The 24,973-nt window shown below is 43.9% G+C and overlaps 2 protein-coding genes across 7 annotated transcripts in view; both read left to right on the top strand.

Moving 5' to 3' along the window:
* Positions 1–295: 295 nt before the first annotated feature.
* On the top strand, positions 296–10,482 carry BMI1 (BMI1 proto-oncogene, polycomb ring finger). Of its 5 annotated transcripts, none has more exons than XM_060097701.1 (10): positions 296–529; positions 5,389–5,519; positions 5,867–5,963; positions 6,578–6,633; positions 6,721–6,771; positions 6,932–7,040; positions 7,121–7,166; positions 7,598–7,696; positions 8,063–8,143; positions 8,231–10,482. In XM_060097701.1, exons 2-10 carry the CDS (start codon positions 5,408–5,410, stop codon positions 8,558–8,560), a joined length of 981 nt encoding a protein of 326 aa, XP_059953684.1. In that variant the 5' UTR covers positions 296–529; positions 5,389–5,407; the 3' UTR covers positions 8,561–10,482. The 5 variants fall into 5 exon arrangements, with proteins under 5 accessions (XP_059953684.1, XP_059953685.1, XP_059953686.1 ...); XM_060097702.1 differs by lacking the exon at positions 296–529 and adding an exon at positions 849–1,008; XM_060097703.1 differs by lacking the exon at positions 296–529 and adding an exon at positions 4,543–4,638.
* A 14,143-nt stretch (positions 10,483–24,625) lies between these two features.
* SPAG6 (sperm associated antigen 6) overlaps positions 24,626–24,973 on the top strand; it is a 75,589-nt gene continuing 75,241 nt past the window's right edge. For both annotated transcript variants that reach the window (XM_060095448.1, XM_060095449.1), the window contains exons 1-2: positions 24,626–24,650; positions 24,730–24,825. In XM_060095448.1, coding sequence (XP_059951431.1) covers positions 24,626–24,650; positions 24,730–24,825 — 121 coding nt within the window. The remainder of the gene's footprint in view (positions 24,651–24,729; positions 24,826–24,973) is intronic.

Below are 24,973 nucleotides of genomic sequence, written 5' to 3' on the forward strand. Positions count from 1 at the left end.
CACACACACGGCGCCCCCACCCCCCCTCCTCCCCCCACGGCAACTATGAAATAATAATCGTAGTATTAAAGGCAGAGATCGGGGCGAGACAATGGGGATGTTGGCGAGGGAGCCCCGATCCGGATTAGAAACACCTCCCAGCCCCGCAGAATAATACTGATCGCGCCCCCTCCGCGCGCTCCCTCCCCCGAGTGCGGAGCGGGAGGAGGCGGCGGCGGCCGAGAAGGAGGAGGAGGAGGAGGAGGAGGCCCAGGAGGAGGAGGCGTTGGAGGCCGAGGAGGAGGAGGAGGAGGCCGCGGAGGAGGAGGCCGAGGCGGAGGAGGAGGAGGAGGCCGGGCTCGGGAGGCAGCATGAGCCGAGCGCGGCGGCCGCGGCTCCTCTCGGCTGCGCTCGTTGCCCATTGACAGCAGCGTCTGCAGCTCGCTTCAAGATGGCCGCTTGGCTCACATTCATTTTCTGCTGAACGACTTTTAACTTTCATTGTCTTTTCCGCCCGCTGCGATCGCTTCTCGCCGGCTGCTTTTTCCGGGTACGTAGGAGGCGAGGCGCCTCCGGGACGGGGCCTGGGGGCGGCGGGGGTCGCGCCGGGCTCGGGCCGGCCGCCGGTGGACTGGGAGCGGCCCCCCCCCGCGCCTCGCCCGCGCCGGCCGGGAGGGCGCTGACAGCGTGGGCGCCGAGCCCCGCGCCGCCGCCGCCCGCCGCCCGCCGGCCCCGCGCGCCGCCCGGCCCCGCGCGCCGCCCGCGAGCGCGAGCGCGCGCCCGCCGCCGCCCGCCGACTCCCGCGGCGCCGGGACCGACCCGCAGCCCGCGCCGCCGCCGCCAGCCGGCCTCGGCGCCGCTCCAGCCGCCGCCCGCTCCAGCCCGGACGCGCCGCGCGCGGCCCCACGTTTTAGTTCCTTTCTCCCCCGAGCGCCCCTCTACACCCTCGCGACGCACATGGCCCCCGAGAAGAACACTTCTATTTGCAGCTTCTGCGGCTCTCCCGGCCACGGCGCCTTTTGTTGAGAGGTAGATTTTGATGAAACGGGGACGGGTGCCTGAAATCGGGAGCTGCTTGGGTCAAGTGGCTTCCCTCCTCTCCCGAAGAAAGGGCTTTGGAGGGGTTTAAACAGCCAGAGAACGCCCCCATTTTATAGGGACGGGTTGCGTGGGGGGCAGCGATCCCGCCAAGGTGGATGTTAGGCTGGTGAGAGCCCGAACAAAAATGTTATTAACTTAAGTTGAAGGGACACTTGTGAGAAATTGGATGGCTTGTAAGATGGCGGTTCCCAGTTGTTTCCAAGGTCTCCTGCGTTTGTGTTTAAAATGGTAAAGTTTTCAAGGTGTAATTTGTTGGGAGTCTTGGATAAGTTCTTCAAACATTACTTGGGACGTGCTCACTGGGAAGTGGGCATTTCAAATTTGGAGCTTTTTTTGGAGTGATGATGGTGAGTGGACGTTAGTCTTGCAAGAGGTTTCCTCTCTTTCTTTCTTTTTTCCTCTTTTTGTTTTTTTTCTCTCTCTCAGAGACTACAGTTTTTCTCTCAACCTCTAGTATGGGATGCACTTAGAACCATGACTCAAGTCCACAACGTTTTACAGGTTTTGCTAAATGTCAGCTTAGGTCATGTGGTGAGGAGATGCTTTGGAAAACGTGCACTAAAAAGTTGATGGCATATGTTTACGCAGTCTTTTGGGTTTGACAGCCGTATAGCATGATCTTTTCCCCAAAGATTTACAGTTAATAATTGGAAGTAAACAAGTATAGAGACTTTGATCATTCCCAATTGCAATAAAAGGATTTAGTGGGCTTAGTGGTCACGGTTCAGTATTTGAAATACCAGCATGTATTAACCCCTTCCCTTAAAGTAGGCAAAATTCTGGGCATATTTATTCAAATCCAAGTGTAGGTTGGTGATGCCTAGAATATTATGAGTAGTTCAACCTATATTTTATAGGAAGCTTAACCCCCAAGTTCTGGGAACATATTATATGCCACGCTAAAGTCTTGAAACTTAAGGATGCCAATTGTTAACAGCATACGCTAACTTATGAGACTATATTAACATTTGAGTTTTATTTTAAGTAGAATCCCTTAGAGGTTGATTTTGTGGGCAAACATATATTTTTTTAAATATTTGAGTTCATTCCCATACATCTGCCCCAAAGTGCAAAGGTGTTTGAAATAACCTACTTGTGTAAATTTACACCTAGTATCTTTAAAGCCATATAAGTCACTATGTATGCATGTGTGTATGTATACACACACATATACACACGCTTCTGTAAGAAAAGTGAGCATTTAGTTGTACTTGAAAAATCCATTAATGTTCTACTATCAAGTCCTTGGATGTGCATTAAGTGCCCCAAAAGGTAAAATTCTCCCTAGAAGTCAAGTTACCCCCAACTTTACCCATACTTGTATTGGGCTGGGAGCCCCACTGGGGTTATGGAGTTCATTTGCATTTGTTAGATTGCAATAGTCAAGCTGATTGTTAATATAAGAACTTGCTTCTGTTTTCCTTCATTTTGACATTACTGGTGTTAGGCCTCCAACTAAAGTGACAGCCCCAACTGAGTATGTTATAATGGCAAGTTTAAACTATTGAGTATTTTTTCCATTGTATGTTTGGTGCATTTTTGCTTGCTTAACTGGCAGTTTCTGTGGTGGAACCTAGAAGGTTTTCCTTTCTAAGGTGCAAGAGATTGTTTCTGAAACCTTATCAAGCATGTCAGATGTTTTGGAAGTCTTCATTAGGTTCCCAGTACTTTCAAGTGGTATAAAAAGATAAAGAACTGATTCTTATACAAGTAACAAAGTGGTATTTACTAGCATTATAAATGGTTATAGGGTTGTGGTCAAATTCTTGTGAATTGAGGTAGAGGAGTTGTGTGAATTAAGACTTAAGATGAATTTGAAAGGGTTTTGGTCAAGTGCATGAGACTTAAACGTTCAAAGCCAACCAGTAGATAACCTTTCACTGAGGTCTGATTGTTCTGTGTGTTAATATTTGTGTTTGTCTGGTGTTCATTTTATGTAAAGTAGAGGAGAAAGAAAGGCAGCTGTTTTTATTGATGCCCCTTCCTGAACTTCATGATCGGTGGCATTAGTGTGATGTGCTTTTGCAAGGGGACAGAAGTATCACCTTGCTAACTATCTTTCTAGTAAAGGTCCTGCTGTTTCATAAGGAGAGTTTTCTTTGAGAACCAAGAAGGCTTGTCTTTAATCACCAAGTACAATAGAATTAAATTTTGCTACTCTTTAGGGACACTGCTCCATCCACAACGCGTCTGTAATCCCACTTAGATTTATATTAACAATATGTTGACAATATTCCTCTAAACAAGTCATCCAAAGATAACTGAGGAGTCACACATGACGTTTTCTGGTTGAAGTCACTGGTTGCCACTGTGGTCAATTTTCATAAAAGAGGCTTTGTTTTGTTTTTACCGTTTTTTTTTTTGTGTGTGTGTGTGTGTCTGTGTGTGTGTGTGTGTGTTTAGTACTCTAAAACTTTTAGTTTCAGCCATTGAGCTGTGTTGATTAGTATTTCCCTCTTCTGCATTAAAATTCCCTGAGAATTAAAACCTCAGATGCATCTTCAAGTTTCACAAGTTCCTAGATTTCTGTTCAAGGCAGTTTTGAGAATGTGCTTCAGAAAAGTCTGGAAGCTTAGTCTTATTTCAGATTCTGAAATGAATGAAGTGGGAGTAAGAAATGCATTTTTCAAGCATACTGCACGAAGTAATTGACTTCCCTGATTGTCCGCTGTTGTATTGTTGCTGACAGTTCCCCACCGTGACTTTTCTGTAACATACGATATCTGTTGGGAATAGCATTTCATTGTGTGGGGTTTGCATGGAGGTGAGGCTGAGAAAATGACATTTGTTTTTCTCTGCTCTCGGTGCTCTGGGTTGACAAGGTGTTGATTTAGCGTTGGGAATGGGCTGGTCACATGGTTCTTTACTTATTGTCACTGCCGTCGATTCAGGTAGTTTTTCTTGCCTCTATCCATCATAGCTCAGGTAAAACACAAGGCTTTGCCCACTCCTTGTCTTCTATGAAACAGATTTCAGTTTTCAGCCTTTCCAAAACTTTGTATCGCTCATCCTCATCTACAGAAGAACTTCCTATTAGAGAAGAAAGCTTTAAAGAGTTTCAGTTCAATAAACATCTCTGCAATTTGAGCCCTGACGGTTTCGGGCTAAGTGCACAGTTGGCAATTCTCAAAAGATCCCTTCATGAAATTTTTGACCTAGTGATTGCTAACAGGAGAGACCGAAAGAGTCAAGATCTGAAAGAAGCCCTTCGCGCCGAGTCGACGTGGAAAGAGGCCCCCAAGAGTGGCCGAAATGGCCGGAGTGCGGTTTGCATTTTCCTTTACCACTGCACGCTCCGGGGTCCCCCAGGCTGTCTGCCGGGTCGCCTCGGGCCAGGATCCTGCTCCCCAGCGCGGCGGGCCTCGTGGGGCCGCCCCACCCCCGCGCTGTGCGCCCGCACCCCACCCCGCCCCGGCGCGGCCCCGCCCCCGCGCCGTGCCGGCCCCTCCCCCGCGCCCGCCGCTGCCGCCGCCCGGCAGCCCCGCACGCCCGCCGAAGCTACGGGCTCGGCCCGGCTCCGCGCGGAGTTGCAGCGGTGGCCGGATGCCAAGTGTAAGTGTAAGTTGCTATGGAAACCCCGACAGAGGAGAGTTCCGAATCCGGAGCGAGACGGAGCCCCGGGCGCCGCCGGATCCGCCCCTCCGCATCCCGGCCCCCCGGCCCCCGGGCGTCCGCGCGCTCAGGCCCCAGCCCGAGGCCGACTCGAGGTGCTTCTCCTGCGGCCCCAGCACCCAGCTCCGGAAATGCCAGGGATGCAGATAGAGCAGAATTTGCTTTCCCTTTGTATCGCGTCAAAACGTGCCAGGTTCTGGTTGCCGGAACCGCTTAAAACAACCAGAACCCCTGGGAAGCCAGGGCATGCTCCTGGATTTTCGATCGAAGATCCATAAGGAAGTTTTACCCTAAATTTGGAGTCCTGGAACAAGCCCTAGCGGTTGGTAAATATCTGCGGGGAGCGTGTAGCGTCTGCAGCAGCCGTGGGGCTGCTGGGCTGGAGGACAAATGGAAGAAAGAGACCCGAATGCTCTCAGCTCCCAGCCCCCACCCCAGACCTTTTCTTCTCCCTCCTGGAATGACCTGAGAGACCAGAGATTACTTTTCTTGGATCCTTTTTCACCTTTTCAGTAGAATTGATTGAGGTCTGATCAGTGAATTCTTTCTGTAGAAGACGTTGGGACAGTCCAGCTGCACAGTGTTAAACGAGTTTTATGAACTCCTCCAGCATTTCAGAGCATATAGTTACTGGGAGTTGGAGATAATCTCGATTCTCTTTCTGTGAATTATGGCCAATATTTCTTTGTCTTGCAGGATCTTTTATCAAGCAGAAATGCATCGAACAACCAGAATCAAGATCACTGAGCTAAATCCCCACCTAATGTGTGTGCTTTGTGGAGGGTACTTCATTGATGCCACAACCATAATAGAATGTCTACATTCCTGTAAGTACACAGTTTTAGACCTTTTCTTGTGTCATGTATATTTAACATCTTGTCCTGAAATTTGAAAACTAACAATTCCCACTGTCCTTGAGAATGTTGGTACAAAATGAAGAAGTTGTTTTCTGCTCTTGCATTTAGTGACTTTTTGTTAATGCATATTTATTAAAATATTGTATAAATATAAATTGTATAAGTGTTCTCAGGATATTAACTGAGTTTGTTTATTTAATTAGAAATGCCTTTTGGTATTTACCATTTTGTTACTACTAGTTCTCTATTTCTGACACTAATTTTGTTGCTTAGCATCTACTTCCTGAACTTTAAAAAATTGGTGTTTTTATTTCTAGTCTGTAAAACGTGTATTGTGCGTTACCTGGAGACCAGCAAGTATTGTCCTATCTGTGATGTCCAAGTTCACAAGACCAGACCACTACTGAATATAAGGTAGGAAAATATTTAAAAACATTGTTTGTAATTGTTATTGGAATTGCATAATTATTGAATTTAGTATTTATTTCTTCACACAAAATTTACCCTTCAGTCCCCATCTAATGCGTGTTCTTTGTGGAGGAGGGTAGCCCTTAATTTCTTGGCCATTTTAATGATGACTAACTTTAAACAGAATTCAATATTATTCAAGGGATTTTAAGATTTTTTAAATCATTTTAAAAAATGGAATTAGTTCTCCATTTTTGCATTGCTTTATTGACCTTGTGACAGGCAAGAGTGCATGTGTTTAAACTGCTTCCATTCTCTCCTCTTTGTTCTCTTTCATATTAGCTAATTCAGTAGTTTGGAAGGCACACTTTTCTTGACTTAGTGAAATGTGAAGAATTTATTAGTGAATATAAAATAAAGTGTTCTTCTAATTTAAAAACAGTGCTACTACATAAAGAAGTTTTATTCTCATAATTATCGTGTTGATGTAGTTATAGACAGTGTTACAATCAAGTAAAATACTATAACAGAGAAAACAAAGAATGTTTAAATACTTAATGAACACTTTTAGTTTTTGCCATATTAGTTGATAGTTTATTTTCTAATTTATTCTTTTTCAGGTCAGATAAAACTCTTCAAGATATTGTATACAAATTAGTTCCAGGGCTTTTCAAAAGTGAGTAACTTGCTTAAAACTGAATTTTTAAAAAGTATTTATCAGTTTTACCTGCTATGTTTAAGTCTTTTTTTTCCTCCTCTTTAGATGAAATGAAGAGAAGAAGGGATTTTTATGCAGCTCATCCTTCAGCTGATGGTAAACTCTTTAGAGGGGGAAAGACATTTTATTTGGAGGGAGAACTTAGCCAGTAATTTATTAAAATTAAGCTTAAAAGTACCAGTTCCATTCTTCTATATGTATAATATTTAATTAAGTATTTAATTCTTAAAAATTGAATTTAAAAATGTCTTTATAGCTGCCAATGGCTCTAATGAAGATAGAGGAGAAGTTGCAGATGAAGATAAGAGAATTATAACTGATGATGAAATAATAAGTTTATCCATTGAATTCTTTGACCAGAACAGGTAAATTCTTTAGAAAATGTGTTTTATGCTAATATATTTATTAGATACATTGTTTGCCTAATAAATTGTTTGTTTCTTAGATTGGATCGGAAAGTAAATAAAGACAAGGAGAAATCAAAGGAGGAGGTATGTTCCATGATACAAAAACACATAGAAGATGCATTGTTTGGATTCTAGATTTTATGAGGGTATATGTTGCCCTTTAGAATATCCTAGGGTCAGATGTTGCTATCAAATAGAAGAAAATCATCATGTTTGATGTTTAAGAGTGATCTATATTCGATAGTTACTAGATAGAATTTATCTTATATATGATTACTATTCTTACAAAATATTTTCAGTAATTAATGTTTAATGCTTTGATGTACTGAAGGAATCTGTTCATTTAGTATTTATAATAATAGCAAACTCAAAGTATAGTTGAGAACTTAGTCAAATCTCAGCTTTGGTATTTGTACCTTTTATCATACTCAGACATCTATCTATTTTTTTTTACTTTAAAAAAAATCTTAAAGTTAGGAATTTTAAAAAATTATTTTTCTTAAATATGCTCTTAGGTGAATGATAAAAGATATTTACGATGCCCAGCAGCAATGACTGTGATGCACCTAAGAAAGTTTCTCAGAAGTAAAATGGACATACCTAATACTTTCCAGGTATCTACTTTATAGTCTTCATGCATTTTATGTAAATCGTTTTAAAAAAAATTTCAATGACATTTTTCTTCTTGGATTCTAAAGCCAAAACAACGGAAAAATTTTTTTAATTTAGTACTTTACTTGGAAATAGCTCTTAAAATATTTGGTATGGATTCTGTTTTATGCTGTGAAAACAAATCCCTTAATAATTTCAAGAAATGTTTTCCCTCATTTGAAGTTTCCAGAGGGATTCTTTCTTTGTTCAAATGTTTGGAGAAAATGTTTTTTAAAAGCATTTTTGGATTCTATTTAGATGGCCCAAAAAATCTAGATTTACCGTCATTCTTGGTGATGCCTAGTAACTGAAGTGTTCTTTTTCAACAGATTGATGTCATGTATGAAGAGGAACCTTTAAAGGATTACTATACACTAATGGATATTGCCTACATTTATACCTGGAGAAGGGTAAGTAGCGTACCTGATGCTCGCAGGTTATTTTGATAGACTGTACTTAAAGATGTAAGACTGATTTTTTTTCTCTCAACTTTATAGAATGGTCCGCTTCCTTTGAAATACAGAGTTCGACCTACTTGTAAAAGAATGAAGATCAGTCATCAGAGAGATGGACTGACAAACGCTGGAGAACTGGAAAGTGACTCTGGGAGTGACAAGGCCAACAGCCCAGCAGGAGGTATTCCCTCCACCTCTTCTTGTTTGCCCAGCCCCAGCACTCCAGTCCAGTCTCCTCATCCTCAGTTTCCTCACATTTCCAGCACTATGAATGGAACCAGCAGCAGCCCCAGCGGTAACCACCAATCTTCCTTTGCCAACAGACCTCGAAAATCGTCAGTAAATGGGTCGTCAGCAACTTCATCTGGTTGATACCTGAGACTGTTGAGGAAAAAAATTTTAAACCCCTGATTTATATAGATATCTTCATGCCATTACAGCTTTATAGATGCTAATACATGTGACTATCGTCCAATTTGCTTTCTTTTGTAGTGATGTTAAATTTGGCTATAAAAGATGGACTAGATGTGATGTTCATATGGACGTTAATTGAAAAGAAAGATTATTTCTCGAAAGAAACGATTTCTGAGAAAGCAGGCAAGATGTTTTTCTGTGTGTTAGGACAGATGTGAAATGGTTTCTGTAACCATTGTTTGGATTTGAAAATCTTCTGCGGTGGATATAAACATTGGGCCATAGTTTGTTAATCTCAACTAACGCCTACATTACATCCTCCCTGATTGTTCTTGTTATTATGCTGTTTTGTGAACCTGTAGAAAACAAGTGCTTTTTATCTTGAAATTCAACAAATGGAAAGAATATGCATAGAATAATGCATTCTATGTAGCCATGTCACTGTGAATAACAATTTCTTGCATATTTAGCCATTTTGATTCCTGTTTGATTTTTACTTCTCTGTTGCTGCGCGAAACCGATCAAAGGAAAGTAAACTTCAGTTTTACAATCTGTAAGCCTAAAAGCGGGTACTACCGTTTATTTTACTGACTTGTTTAAATGATTCGCTTTTGTATGAATCAGATGGCATTATGCTTATTGTACAATGCCATATTGGTATACGACATAACAGGAAACAGTATTGTATGATATATTTATAAATACTATAAAGAAAATATTGTGTTTCATGCATTCAGAGATGGTTGTTAAAATTATCCCAACTGGTTCGACCTTTGCAGATACCTATGTTTGAGCCTTATCACCATTGAATATTTTTAATGTGGATATCTAATTCTAAATTTTGTTCCATTGGAAGCAACTGGCATATAGTAATACTGACTTTTTTCTAGTAATACCTGTTTACTTTTAAAATTAATAGTTGCATTAAAGAAAAACTTTTCACTAAGGAAATTGGAAATACTTTCTTCATTTCCCATTGCTTATGATGGAATTAATGTGTTTTTAAAATGCATATTGATCGCTGTAATTCTAAAACAAATATTTTAAATAAACCAGCAAATTGCTGGAAGAAGGCATTTTATCTAAAATTATTTTAATATGTGGCATAGTGGAAATTTCAAATTTAAGAATTGCTTTTACAGTTATAAACAGTGGAATATGCCCTCTCTGTAACGTCTGGAAATAGAAGCAATTTATTGTGAGCTTCTACAGGTATTAGTTTTTAAATAGAGTGAGCATGTTGAATTTAAAGTATGAATATCCCCAACAGTTTTCAGTTTTTGTATTGCTTTGGTCGAACTTGTTCATCACCCATCAGTTATTTGTGAGGGTGTTTATTCTCTATGAAATTGTTTCATGTTTGTATGGGGAAATTGTAGTTAAACATTTCATTGTCCCCCGTCTGCAAAAGAAGCACAATTCTATTGCTCTGTCTTGCTTATAGTCATTAAATCATTACTTTTACATATATTGCTGTTACTTCTGCTTTCTTTAAAGATACAGTAAATGAAGTTTTATGAAACCACAAAATACATATATTTTTATTTTGACCTAAATTTGTACAGTCCCATTGTAAGTGTTGTTTCTAATGATAGATGTAAAATTAAATTTCATTTGTAATTGGAAAAAATCCAATAAAAAGGATATTCATTTAGAAAATAGCTAAGACTTTAATAAAAATTTGATATGAAAAGCACAATGTGCAGAAGTTTTGGAAACCCTATTGTGGATTACAACAGGTAAAAGCTGAAGAACATCCATTGCTGTCTTAGTGATGTTGCTGAGAGTACATGCTTTGTTGTATAATTGCTTGAAAGCCCAATTGAAAGATGTATCTGTTTATTTACTCTACAATCTTTGAAGTAAAAGTTACCCATGTTTGCCAATTTTGGTGAATTTAACTCATTTTTCTAGGCTTTTCTTCTCAAGTTCATGATGTTATCTAAGACAAGAAAAAATAGTTAGTGGGAGTTTCAAGTGATGTTTTTACTTTGGATATGACTGTATATAAAAAATGCAAAAATATTTTTCAAAGGCTAAGAACTTAAAGTACCAGTGGATTGTCATTTGACTTACACAAAACCAAGTCATAGGATCAACACAGAGCTCAAAGATTTTACATCTCAACCTTTTTATGGACTTATTTTTTAAATTACTTAGTAAAATATCAGATATTGCATTTATGGCTTACCTAACACTGTTGCACCATATTTGAAAACATGTCCATTTATTTTGTTTGAAAGAGGAATTTCCCCCCTACTCAATTTGAAAATTGCTTAAGCTTTAAAGGCTATTTCAGCTAAAATTTGTCTTTTAATAAAACAGAAGAGAGTATAATGTTTTGTATTTTATAAGCAGCCATCACGGGCTTGACAATTAGGCTTTAAAACTTTTACTGAACTACCACTTAAAATTTCAATGTTACCAAAACCCATATCAAAGCTGCTAACTTTGTAACTCTTAGCAGTCAAGGCAGGGTGCGTGAAAAGTCGGCTTTAAGTTTGGCTTTTGCTTCTGAACAGTATTCTGGCATTCTATACCACAAAGTTAGAGCTAAAAATATTCCACAGAAAATGCCTAAATTGATTTCACAGATTTTAGCTTAAATGCAAAAAAAGAATGAGGCTGGTTGCTGTTGTATAAATAGTGATCTATCTTGCTTTACACATGCATACCACTTTACAAGTACCTTTTTGCTTTTAAAATTGCCGGCCGTTAATTGCTCTGAGTTGAAAAAAAAAGTTGCCCTTCAGTTGACTTAACCTACCAACCATATTGCTTTGTTTCCTTATCCATATGTGCAAATGTTAGGACCTTTGGAGGTACAATGCAACAGGCAGAGTAAGCTGATAGGGGCTTTCCTTCATCCTTTCCTCTTATTCTTTTCCCAATATTGGAGTTGCAGTTCATTTGTGAAGTCTTTCCATACACTCGTTGTATAGGCCTATCAAAAAGTTTTGTTATGAAACCTTAATAGCAATGTAAAAGGAATCCATGTGAAATCCTACTTGCACTGGCCAAGAAGAAATGAAAATGTTTGGTTTTTGAAAAATAGCTTATGGTAATCTTTGGAGGAGATCGGATTTTAATTTTAGAAACAATTTGCACATGGAACCTAGTCTCCTTTAGAATCCTGAGGTGAAGGAAGTGTTATTTTCATTTCTCTTTATATTTTAAAGATTTTAAAGATATATCTTTTCCTTCTGACATTACCCTGGAATGACAGTTGGAAATTCTGATTCAGTTTGGTGGTCCATGAAATGGAAGCTCCATGTTATTTTGAAATACAATGATTGTTTCTTCCATACAGTTTTACTCGCCTTTTATCCAAAACAAAAGGTCTTGATGAAATTACATTTTAAAGGACCCTTAAAAAAAAGTATATACCTTTAAGACTTCTAAGTTTCAAAGAGCACAGAACGCAGCTCCAACATAAGGCTCTTGGGTTAGATAAGGTCACTTCGCTTGAGGATATTTCTTCAAGTAAAACATGAACAGTACAACAGGTGATTATTTCTAAGGTAGCTTAAAAAAATCTGGATTCCTCCAAAATAAAACTTGAATTAAACTGGGACCACAGAATTCAGATAGATGGGTTCTTTACAAGGAAGAGAAAGTATCACATATTAGAGCCTCCCAGTAGATCAGACTTGGGAAATACCACCGCGAAGCCTGTCCATCTCCTTACAAATCTCAAGATCGCCCAGTTTTGATTATGAAAGTCTCCGAAAATGTTTACACAGTCGAGTGTTTCCTGTTTCCGCACTTAATTTTTTTAACGTTTTTTCTTCTTTTGGTTCTTGAAACGGATTTCCTTTATTTGCACCAGTTTCTTTTTCTGAGTGCAATTTCTAGAGGTCTCACATGAAGACTTCACCATCAACGTTTTGTCTTCATCAAGTCGACGACATCAACAGTTATTTATCACTGGAAAGGCTACTCCAGGATCCTTATGAGTTTTCTGAAGAAGTTCAAGTGCCTGTGGAAAACTCACCCGAAGTCTCATTTAACCCCCTAAATGAATAGTAAGCACTCAATAAAACTTCCAATGGATGAGTTAAATTACCCCCATTCTTCTGTTTTCTTAAAATATCCCTTCCAGAGGCTATTAGAAGGGAATTTCCCAAAATAGCAAGTGATGTTCCCTCAGAGTCACCTACATTTCAGTTAAAAAAAAAAAAAAGTTACTTCTTGCTCTGATTGTTGGGTGGTCATCAACTCCAAACTTCAAAGTGAACGTGATTTCAAGTTCCGTGCGGATTCGGTGCTCTTCAACTCTGTCCTAAGTTAGCTAGAACCCAACAGACCCTCGGAAGGCTGCGGACTAGGGTACTCGGGAAACGCGTCGAAAATTGGGATGGAAGGAATGAGAACGTTATAGAGGTGGCTAAAGAAGTTACTGGAGACAGCGAAGCCTGTCCAGGAGCTCCAGTCTTAGGTCTAAGTGACCCCACGGGTGGAAATATTCAAAGAAAGCCGAAGACAGCAGCGCAGTGCGCGGCTTGCAAGATAAAGCGGGGGCGAGGGTAAGTAGGGTGGAAAGAGCAGCGGCTTTAAAAAAAAAAGAGAGAAAGGCTTCCTATGTTCGGGTGCCCGGTGGAAAGGGCACAGGACGCCCGGCTGGAGAAAATGACCTTCGTTTCCCGGCAGCGCCGCCTTCCCGATTAGGGAGCCTTTACCAAAAGGACCGGTTACAGAGAAAACGGCCCTTCTCCCTGTTTTATTTTTTAACCAGCAGCTCTCCGAGAACCGCAAAGAGCGACAGCCCAGACCTCCGCCCCCGATTGCGCCGCGGGGTTCGGCCCGGCCCAACGCTCGAGCCCAGGCCGCAGGGCACCGGGAGGCCATTTTGCGCGTGCGCCGCGCGCCACTCTCGGCTCGGCGGACTCGGATCCCGCCAATTTTGAAAGCGAGATTCCCAGGCCTCGGCAGGCTGGGGAGGCGGGAAAACGAAGTCGTGTCTCCAAGGCCGGACCCGGTGGCGAGCGGCGGCGACAGCCGGGTGCACGTGATCTCACAAGGCGGCCCCCATCCTGCCGAAGGCCTCTCCACCGGGCGGGACACCGAGCCGCGGCAACCGGCCCCTGGGCCGCGAGCTCAGCGCGGGCAGGAAAGTGTCCCACGTCCCGGGAGGCGGCGTCGTCGCCTGCAAAGCCCTCAGAAGCGATTCCTTGCGGGGCCATTCCAGATTATCGCCTCGCTTTGCCCTCCTCCCTCCGGCTGCTTCAAATCCTGTGCCCTTTCTCCTTCAATAACAAGGTATCCTTGGAGTTTAGGGTTTTGTTGTAAAGACTGTAAGCCAAATTATTAACAAAATATAAAACTGCCATTTGAGGGTTCCCGAAGGCTGAGCTTCAGCCTTCCCGAAGGGTCCTCGAGTTGAACTTGTTTAATGAGTAGAACGGGCTCTAATCCCCTGGGAAGAAAACCTGACCAGGTGACAGTGTCGAGGAAGGGGTGGCTGCGCGATAGGAATCTTAAGATCTGGGCAAAGGACCACAATTTGGGACCCAAATGCGAAGCCTGGGTCTCCGGGCAGGGCGAACCTGGAAGGTCCGGTGCTCTCGCACTCCGGCGCCATTGAGACCCCGGCGAGGCAGAGGATCGGGCGGTCGGAGGTTGGGGACATCGCCTCTGAAAGCCGCCGGGACGCAGCGGTTTCCAGCAGAGTCCGCGCCTGCCTGATCCCCGGGGCAGAAAAGCTTCTCTGACCCAGGAGTCCCACGTGCGCCCAAAAACAGGGAGAGGAAGGGACGCCTTGGGGCGGGGACCGGGGTAACAGCAGAGAAATGAAAGCGGCCTAAAATGGGCGACGCCCGGCGAGTCCTCTTTATCGGCGCGGCAGACTGCAGGAGCCGCCATTTGGTGGCGGATTTCGGTATTTCAGTAGCACGTTGTGCTGAACGTCACAACTGGCTTGTCTACGTGGCAAGGTCGTTTCGGAACCGCCGTTTTTAAAAATGCAAATTTCCCCCTGGCCTCCCCCCTTCCCCGGAGCACCGACCCTTCCCCCACTCGCGGTGGAGAGCGACGCATCTCGGCTCCCCCTCGACCCGGGGCGGGGACCTCGGGGCTGCACTGGGCTCCACCCGCGCCCAAGGGCTAGTGTGATGCGGGGTGGAGCCCAGCGCAGGACTAACGTGTGTTTTTCTCCCCGTTTTTCCCAGATTGCGGGCCCGCAGCTTTCCTCTCCCCTGCGGAGAATCTCATTTCCTTGGGGCGGGGACGGGCATTGTCTTTTTGCGGGGGGTCGCGTGCCAGCCCTGGCCTCCCGCCTCACACCTCTCGGAAGCAAGGAAGAGAAACGCGGGCCAGGCCTGGCCGAAAGGGACCCACCCGACGAGACGCGGCTCCTCGGGTAGTGTCGGGTTAGCATCCCGGACTCGCGCTTTCAGCTCGCTCCAGAGCCCTCGGGAGACCCGGGGAGCTACACACCTCTGGGGAGTGCCAGGACGTCGGCGTCCCACCCGGGGTCACCCTGTCTTCCACGGTCTCCATTAAAAGCCCCCGAAGCGCGAGGTGCCTATCGAGTGGAGAACAAAGGGCCGAGGGGCGAGCGCAAGGCGAGTCGGCGCGCGCGGCTGCCCTTGGCTGGGCCCGGCTCGGAGGCGGGGGCGCCAGGAGGGCCGACTTGCGGCCAGGAAGGGAGGCGGCGGGCGCGCAGCGGAGTCCGCAGCCCCCGCCTCCCCGGCGGACTGAAAGAGCCCAGTCTTTGAGCCAGAGCTGCCATGTTGCATTCGCGGAGGACGCCAGTAATTTGACGCTCCCGAGGCAGCGACACCCCCAACCCGAGAGCCTTTCGGGGCCCTACGTGCCGCACAGCAGTGGTCACAGCCCGAAGGGACCGCGGGGCGCGGGCGGGAGCGCGAGCCCTGCGGGCGGCCGAGCCGGGGCGGCCGCGGCGCCACCGCTTCCCCTCGCCACCTTCCTTCCAGGGGCTGCGGGGCTGCGCGCTCGGCAGAGGCTCGGTTGCCAGTAGCAACCACACGACGGCGATTTGCAGCCAGGGCTGCAGCCGCGGGTACCGCCGCCGCTTCGTACATCTCGGTGTCTAGCATTTAGAACTCTAGGGGTTGCCCTCGTTGACATCTCTCGCCCCGACCCCTCCGGGTCCTCATCCTCCAAGACCCTCAGCTCCACTCAAAAGCTAGTTCCCCCAGCTCGGCCCTGCCCCCATGGCAGACAATAGATAAATAGGCTCCAAGCGCACGCTGCCGCGCAGGCACCTGAGCCCCCGAGATCCCGGCGCTAGGCTTCGTCCCAGCCCCAGGTGCCCTCGTCTCCAACTTGAGCCGAAATTCTTTGTCAATGGCCAGTCCATTAAAAAGCTTTTCTAGATATCAGCAATAAGGATGGTGGTAAAGAAGTCAAGATGCCCACTCCCTCTCTAGTAACATCGACACAAAGAGCTTAGGGTTGTGTCTGCCCTTGGTAAAGGTGGCTTTCCTCTGGGTTATAAAAAACCACCGGCAAACGCTACAGTCTTCCCTCTTCTTTGTCTACCACGAATATTTTGCATGAAATTCATAATATAACTGCTTGTGTAGCTCAAACATTACCTCCAGATACTTGTTCTTATACATAAGTGGATGGAGCACTTTCTTCTCCCTCATCTCATGTGATGAACCACACCAGACCTCAGCAGTGGGGATGCATAAAGAAAATGATTGACATTAACCGTTAGGAATCTTTCTGCCTTTTCTAATGTCTGTGGCTCTAGGACGTTGATTTAACTTTTAACAGAACTCTTGTTAATGTTTTAAACAAGTTTTTATTGAAGAAAAATCTTCAAAGTATCCAGCAAAATATTTTGATTAGCTAGTAGGATAACCCCGGGAAATACATGCATTGCCAAATTTCATCGCTCTTAACAACTGACCCGGTTTTAAACAGCTATTAAGTTAGTGGAGTGTTCTTCCTAGATTGACATTTAATGTAAATCACAGATGTGCTGAAATTTTTAAGTTTAAAGCTCCTTGAGGACAAGCACCTGTCTTATTTATCTTTGTATGCTCCGGAGTCCCTTTAACATAACTCAACAAATATTTGTTGAATTTCCAGAGGATTCCAGAAGTTCAATAACCCTTATGAGAAATAAAACTTACTAATAACTACTATAAAGCTTGGCTATCTTTAATGAACTCAATGAAAAGGTAAAGATTTTCCAAGCCAGTGGCACTAATCAGATATCCTCATTCGTGCATATTTTTACCTAATTATATTTCAAATGTGGTGACTGTACTAAAAAATATCTGACAGATGTTTCCAGAATTCTAAGAATAAGAACTTGTCACTTTGTTATTTTCCCACCAAAGGTGTCTGGAAATTGGTTAAATAGGCATAAGATGATATTTTAAAGTGACTTTCATACAGCACAGGCAGGGTGTTAACTGTCTTCACAGTTCAACAGGAACTCTTAAGGAGCTACTATTGGATACTGCAAAACTAAGACAATGCAGCTTGAAATATCCTATTTAATTTAGTCTTTAAAACATACTGAAAATAGTTAATATGTCTTAATCATATCTGATGATAAACTCAAATCAACATGCCTCCTAAAATGCTTCTTAGGTATGATGTTATGAAAGGGGTTCACCTTTAAGCTTCACAAAACGTCAAGTTCATTAAATAAGACAGTTTACTTCAAAGAAGAAAGTTAGCACTACTTGGTTCCTGGGGGCAACATAATGACCTGTAGCTTGCCCAACACTCCCCACCTCCACCTGAAAAACACGAAAGCAAGGCTTTAGTGAAAAGTTCCTTTCTATGGTCTTTCAGGAAAGAAGCTCCAACAACTTGCTTTGGATCAAGTTAAAGAGATTATCTCCCTTTTTCATTACGACTGTGTCTTTCAATGAATTGAAGGATAAGATCAAAGTGCATTCATATTCATGTGAATTATCTCTATTGACTTGAATAATGATGGATTTCATTGTTTTATTTAAACTGAAACCAGAAATGCTGCTGCTTTTGAGTCTACACCCCTAAGGCTGTAGAATTTCTTCTGAGGACTCAAAAGCCAAGCAATGAGGTCTGACAACCACGTCATTTCCATAATGTACTTCCATACAAAGGATTTTTTACTGGAATTGGTTACATTTCTATAGAATCTTACCATGCAATTTTTGACTCCTTTCCAACCTGAACAAGACTCCTAAGTTCAATAAACACTCATCCAAAATACTTAAGTATAAATGATACTGGGAAAATGGAGTGCTGTTTAGAAAGCATCTAGCTGTTCATGAATCAGAAAATTAATGTTACCAGTAATTAATTCAGAAGAGTGTTTTTCCTTTGAACATGATATATTACAGTTTGTTTTCTAGTGTAACTGAGGAAGTCAGTCAGGGTAAGCTTGGGAAAATGTGTTTACCAGCTGTTTCTTTCTAAATATGCCTCATGACAATTATCTTAAAATATATTCATTTGGGTTCTCTTCAAACCATGCCATCATTTTCTAATGAGAAAGAGGTTACGAGACCTGAAGGACTCCACTCACTTTTACTAAATAATCATTCTGCTCAAATTATTCACCAATTAAAATTATCACTTTGGAGACCACTTCTAAGGAAATTCATTAGAATAAAGTAAGTTTACAACAGAATGATATAAGCAACCTTTAAAATAGGCTTAAGGAAATCCTTTTTCATGAACTTAATATACACAATTCGTATAGGCTCTCTAAACTTAAAGACAGACCTTAGTGCAACCAAGTCTATTATATTATCATGGTCTGCAATGGGTTCTGAGAATACACTTTCCAAGAAAACTGATATCTTAATTGGTATCAGTCTTAGATGTTTGCCATACGTTTAAAGCATTATGCATAAGCATGATATTTTTAAAAATCAAGGTTTTTCTATCCAGTTGTGCTACAAGAAGTCTCTATCTTAATTGTCCACATTTGGTGTCCTCAGTATTGCAAGGCAATCTTTAAGCCAAAAGTTTTTTAGTAAGTTTGGTTCTCTGGGATTTGACCATAAATATACTGACATTACTTGTATACATCTCATTTTATCTGTAAACTTCCAAGACCTTTACCCTTGACTTATAATCAAAATGATAAGCAATTACGTATTATTTCACCGGAAAAAAAAAGCACTCCTAAAATAAAAAGCATTTCTTTACTATTCATTTCCTGTCTTATTAATGGGAAAGGCATTAGTATTTTCTTCATATTGGTAATCATTAATCTTTTCTTATGTTGTCCATATGAAAACCTTTATTCTTCGCTTTAAAAAATAAATATGAGGTAACACTGGAGTAGGACGTAAAGTAGTTCAGCTTTAGCAATATTCAGATGTTTCCTCAGAAATACCAAAAAAAAAAAAAAAAGGGCAGGAGTTGTGTTGTATAGCTTACTTGGACTAAGGAGGATGCAAATCACAGCGCAAGTTATCACCACTTAAAAAATGGGAAGCTGTGCCACTGAGTCTTCCAAGTCTAGCCTACGTTTTAGCGGAGCTCTCTCTCGGCTCTGATAATCTGTAGGGGGAACCGACGTGCAGGGTGGATAGACAGCCTGTACTATTTTTGTGAAAGCAGAAACCTTGAACACCGTCTATCTGTACTTTTGCAGTATTTCCTAGGAGTCAGAGCATACAGTCAGTTATTTTTCAGAGTAATCAATGAGCAAGAAGTTTTGGCTTGAGATTTGATGTAGCGAAATGACGTCAAAAATTAAAAAAAAACAAACCAAAAACACGAGGCTCGCACATGCGCAGTGACATGCAGCTCTTTTTTCTTTCCTTTTTTTAAAGTAAGCTTTGGGCTTCTCACTCAGCCTTTGGGATCCGGCCTGCGCCGCCGGGGTCTAGGGAGCTGGCTGATGTAAGGTGGTGTAGGATTCCCACACCCCACTCCCGGCCAAGAGAGTCTGATCTCCCTCCCCCGCCAACGGGGCTCTCTTTTTTTAAGTCCCGAGAGGAGCAAGTCAGGGGAAGCAGGGCCGAACGGAGCGGCCGCCGCGAGCTTTTCTGGCTGCGCAACGCTGCGGGGCCTTTGCTCCCGGGGTTCCAGCTTCCGCCCGCTCCGGGCTCGCCCCTGCGAGTTGGCCACACCATTCCCGGGCCCACGGGTCAGCCGCGCCGCGGGGAGGCTCGGGCCGGGACCCCTCCGCTAGAGCCCGCGCGGCGGTGCGGTGCTTGATGGAGGCCTGGCCGGGGGAAGCAAAGCGAAAGGACAGAGGCCTTCTTCATCTTGCAACCCGCCCCCAGCAGACACCGGCTTGCGGCATCTGCGGCCCCTTCCCTCCTGATCCCCAGGCCAGCGGCCCGCAGGGCTACGAGCAAGCCGAAGCTGGGACCTCCCCCCTCGCTCACACCCGCAGGCCCGCGGCCGCCCCCGGAGGCCCCGCTGGAGGGGGGCCGCCTGCGCGTAGCCTGCGCCACGCTTCCGCACTCTACCCCTCGGGCCGCGCGCCCCCGCCTCTTCCTCCAGCCGGCGCTCCTGGCGCTGCAGTCCCCGCGCCCCCTTTTCGGCCCAGCCCAGCGACCCACGGCGGGGTCCTAGCGGGTTTCTGATTCGAATGATGGTCTGACCCCAACCCCAACAGATTCCCACGCCCCCTCCCCGGTGACAACTGCGCGGAGTCCGCGGAGGTGCCCGCTGGAGTCTGAGAAACTCTGGCCTAAAGGAAAAGCCGAGGACATCGGAGGAGCATCGCGTTCTTCCCTTTTCCTGGGGCCCCGACACCCCGTCCACATTGAACGCAGTTGCCTGCCCGAGGCTAGCGCCGTCGAGCCGGGGACCCCGTGCCCATTGCTCGCGCGGAAACCCGCCTACGTCTAGCTTCTCGGCGTCGGCCCAGAACCTTCCGCTTGCGGCGGGCGGGGCCGCAGCGCAGCCCTGGCGGGACCCGCACATGGGGGATGCGTGAGCCTCGTCCTCCTGGGTGTTGGCCTAGATGCGCGCTTGGTGGGCTCCTGGTTTTTTTTCCTATGTGGCACCTTCCATCTTTTGTCTCTTGTGTCCTGTACTAATAAAAACGTGGGAAAGGAATAGCATTGACCTTGTCTCAGAGAAGTCCAACAGGGCCAAGATTTTAAAGGGGTGGGGGGCCTGTGGAGCTCTGAGAAGGAGTGGCTGACAGACTTCTATGGCAGGGTGCCTAGAGGGTATCTGGTGGTGCGGGGTTTGGGTACAGTCTTTAAAGGAATACTCACATAAGTCTTTAAAAAGATATTCACATAACACACACGCACACCAAGCAGCAATAAATTGGTCTTTATGCATGTCCCATTCCCTTCGAAAATGTTATGCTGTACTTCAGACATTAGAATCATCAATTTTTAGTATCAATCACTTTGTGCTATATGGTGGCTTTGGAGGTGAACTTATTCGTGTGTGGAATCCCCCTAATCACGGTTTACTTTGGAAGTGGAAAGGATGAGTTCAATCTATGCATCCACTGAATTCCTGGAAAAGGAAGCTATGTACAGGCGTATCTTTAGAACTTTGGGGCCAGCAAAATCACTGTCATTTCAACATTTTATTGGCCTTCACACAAAGAAACGTAAAAACTTTAAAGTCTGAAATATAAGGAGTTGACTTTAAAAGGCTTGAAAAGTAAAGAATAGGAAACAAGACACAAACATAACATCAGCATAGAAATGTTAATCTTCCCTTTCTGGATGGAAGTGTCCGAGTCTTTTCTGCTCTGCTGACAAACTTGATGGCACAACCGGTTGGTCTGCTAAAACCCAAATGTAAACTCCTGAGGCTTTTACTCAAAAGAGCAGAGCGACATTTAAGATGTCATATGTTTGCTTTCATCATTATAGGTCATATTTTGAGTCCACTAACTTGGTTATGGGGTATATAATACCTTTATTTTTCATTCAAGTATGTAAATATTAATTTTAGATTTGATGTTGGCAAAATGATTATTGTATTCTTATGACTTGCATAATTACATGCAGTTGCCAAATGAATGCATATTTAAATACTACCGTTATGTTTTAATTCTTTGGGGGAGGAGGGAAGGAGATTTCATATCTAGGCAAAAGTCAGCTAATTTTTCTTAAAAACAAGACACCTTTTATTAGTTAAGTGATGTTTTAGATATTCTCACTTCTTCCCCTAGGTTATCCTAAGTCCCTCTTTGTTCCTAAGGCACTTAACAGTGCTGAGTGCAATAACAGCCCTTAAAACAGGGCAGGCTGCAGTATATGCTTATTTAATGAATTAAACTTTCTTTAGATGTCGATCTCCCACTAAGTTTCATGTCCTAGAAGACAAGCACATTCTGTTAGTAGTAGTGTCTGGCACACACTGATATTTAATGTTTTTGGCTTGGGAGAGGAATATATATACAGTTGATTCATTCAACAGCAGTTTTTTAAATGTGTATATTAATATCTACTTAGAACATATAAAGCTTTAACTTTTAAAATTCTTCTAGAAGCTGAAGGAAAAGAAAACATGTCTGTTAAAATTAGTAAAATTTCTTTTAGGCATGTGCAGAATATCTTCCCATGATAATGGGTTTTTCTGAATTCCCAGAGCAGATTTTTAAAGAGAAACAGAACAGGATTTTTAAACTGGCTTTATAATGTTGTCTTTTTTGAGTCTCATTTTCATAAAAAGATAAATGCAAAAATTATTTTGAAATTACATGTGATTAGCTTTATACAAAAGGGGACAAAGTCTTCACACAAATCTTTCTTGGAAACATTTTTGCAAGTTATTCAGATAAGTTTCATTCTCAACCAAATGTATAGTTTAATGTGTCAAGTGCACTGTATATCTGTATTAAAGTCAGCTGGTACTTTAAGAAGAGTAATCTTAAATAGCACCTTTTCTTCCTTTTTTTTTTTAAATTGAAATATCCCTTTGAATAGTTTTCTTTCTCACTGCTTAACTGTTAGAGGTGTGTATGTCATCTTGGGGCATTCAACTAGCTTTGTAAAACAGAATGGTATTTTATTTTGTAGTTAGTTGAAAAGTGAGTCAGAAAATATAGATTGGCTCTGTCAGTAAAAGTAATCTTTCAGTTTTGCCATATCTTATATTTGAATTACTAACAATTCATTTATGTTTTACAATTAATCTGTTACAGTTCTCCATTTAATTTTAAGGATTTTAAAAAAGAAAGCTAGAATAAAGAGCAAAGATCTAGCTTCTTTAGTATGTCCAGTTTCAGATATAAAGTAGGGATTCTATATTGTGTTTCATCAGGAACAATACAGTTTAACCCACAGACACTGTTAATGACAAATACTCATAATCTATAGTTAAAAATAATTTATATACCACTTGAACTTAAGTTTTCAAACTTTGTAGGGTTCCGTAAGTAGACTGTTATGTTTATAGGTTTAGCCTTTTTTTCACTATTGAGCTCTTATCTCAACACGTTTCAAGTAGAAAATACATAGTAAAAAGAATTGCTAAAAATGGCAGCTGTAGTCACTTCGGAGTTTTAATTGTTAAAGGACTGAAACCAAATATGGAACCTTTTAGTTTTAAGGGGATTTCTTTTTTCACAATGCAAAAAGGAACTGAAAATAAAATTACAGTGAAGGTGTATTTGCCATTTTAATTATTTGTTCAACTTGTCCCTCCCCCCCCACCCAATCTCTAAATTACTACACACAAAAACTTTAATTCTAAAGGACCTGTTTCCTTAGGGAAATGTGGAGATCACTGTTAAACTTTATGCCTCAGAGTTAAGTAAAGGGATTGTGGGTATCATTGGCTTCTGAACTCCGGAGCAAAAGACATGCACCTGTTCTGGGGGTGGTAGGGACCCGGCTGAACATACTTATTCCTCCCTCTGATTGTTAGTCCATTCCACAACTATGTGGGGCTTCACAAAATACCAGGACTTTATCAGAGAGCTCAAGTCAGAGTGAGATTTGAAAGATTATTATATAGGACTCAACCCAGCTAAGTTTGCATGCTCCCTTCTATTAAAGAAGAGGTATCAAGAGGTTTCCTGTCTTGGCACTACTCAGCAGCAGCTGTGACTATCCGCTCACTTGACATCTGGCGAAATTGTAGTTTCTGATGGAGGAACATTTAACGTTGACACCTGTCACTGAAACATTTGGTATACAGTTTTCAGACAAACTAGAAACCAGTGATAGACTACCTAACTTGTCAAAAGAAACTGGGTAAAGAATTAAAGTTATGTCAGCAAGGGAAGTCTGGTTAAGATAATTTCAATCAAGACTTTCCAGGTAAAGATTCTCTCAGTTTCTTTTGAAATGTCCTTCAGCAACAGAATGAAGACTAAATTTAAAAGACAAAGACAACATGTTTAAAAATCAAAAGTGAGGAAACAGCAAAGTTGGTAGTAATTTGGAGAAAGTCAAGGAAGACAGGACGTTTATCATATTGTTTCCTCGTCTGCTTTTCTCACTGAATCTCTAGGAGTGCTTATTAAATGCTATCAATACAGTATAATTAAATGTATGACCATAGTTGTCTTGACCCTCCAGGAATCCTGAAACCTGAACTGCCGGGTATATAAAATCTGGACTAAAGGGGAAAACATTTGACTTTAAGGTGGTACTGACGGTAATGTATTTATCAGACTACACAGTGTCCTATGTGAGATTTTTCTCGACCGTCGAAGCCCAGGCGACTCCATCGTAGCAGTTTGCTTGTCTCGCCGCACTTGGAACCAGGTTCCTGGGCGCGTGGGGCTCCCTCCGGGTTCGGTCTGTGAAACTCCCTGACCTCCTGGCAGACGCCTTGTGCCCATAGGGTGTGACCCTCGACGGCGCACGGCTCCCGCGGCCGCCGGGCGAGCTCCGCACGTCGGGGAAGTAGCGCAGGCTGAGCTCCCTGGTGGACGCCGACCGCGCACGGGGCGCCCGAGCACCGCGCCCTGACGTCACGCCCGGGACGGCCGTTGACGCGAGAGGGCCACGTTCCGGTTCCGGTCGGTTGCCCGGGAGACGCGGGTACACAGACCTGGCTCCCGTCGGAGTCCGAGCGGTCCCCGCGGTCGCCCCCTCCGCGGACTCGCAGGCTGGGCGCGGACGAACCGGGCGCCGCCTAGTTGGTGGCGAGGGCGCCATGAGTCAGAGGCAGGTGCTGAAAGGTAGGTCCGGGCGCCCCGACGGGGGGCGGCGGGGCCCGGGGGCCGCGGGCGGCCCGCTCCAGCGTGTCTCTCCCCGCAGGGTTCGAGGAGTACCGGAAAGCCCGGACCCAATTCGTGCAGATGGTGGCGGAGCTGGCGACCAGACCGCAGAACAGCGAGACGCTGCAAAACGCGGGTGAGCCCTCACCTCGCACTCGCGTCGCTCCACGCCCCTGACCTCGCCTCGCCCGTCGCCCCGCACCCCGGCCCCGCGTCCCTTGCTGTCCCGGCTTCGCCCCGCACCTCCATTCCTAGTCTCCCTGGGTCCTTGGCCCTGCCTCGCC

The sequence above is a fragment of the Mesoplodon densirostris genome, chromosome 4 (assembly GCF_025265405.1).
Source record: "Mesoplodon densirostris isolate mMesDen1 chromosome 4, mMesDen1 primary haplotype, whole genome shotgun sequence".
Classification (NCBI taxonomy): Eukaryota; Metazoa; Chordata; class Mammalia; order Artiodactyla; family Ziphiidae; genus Mesoplodon; species Mesoplodon densirostris.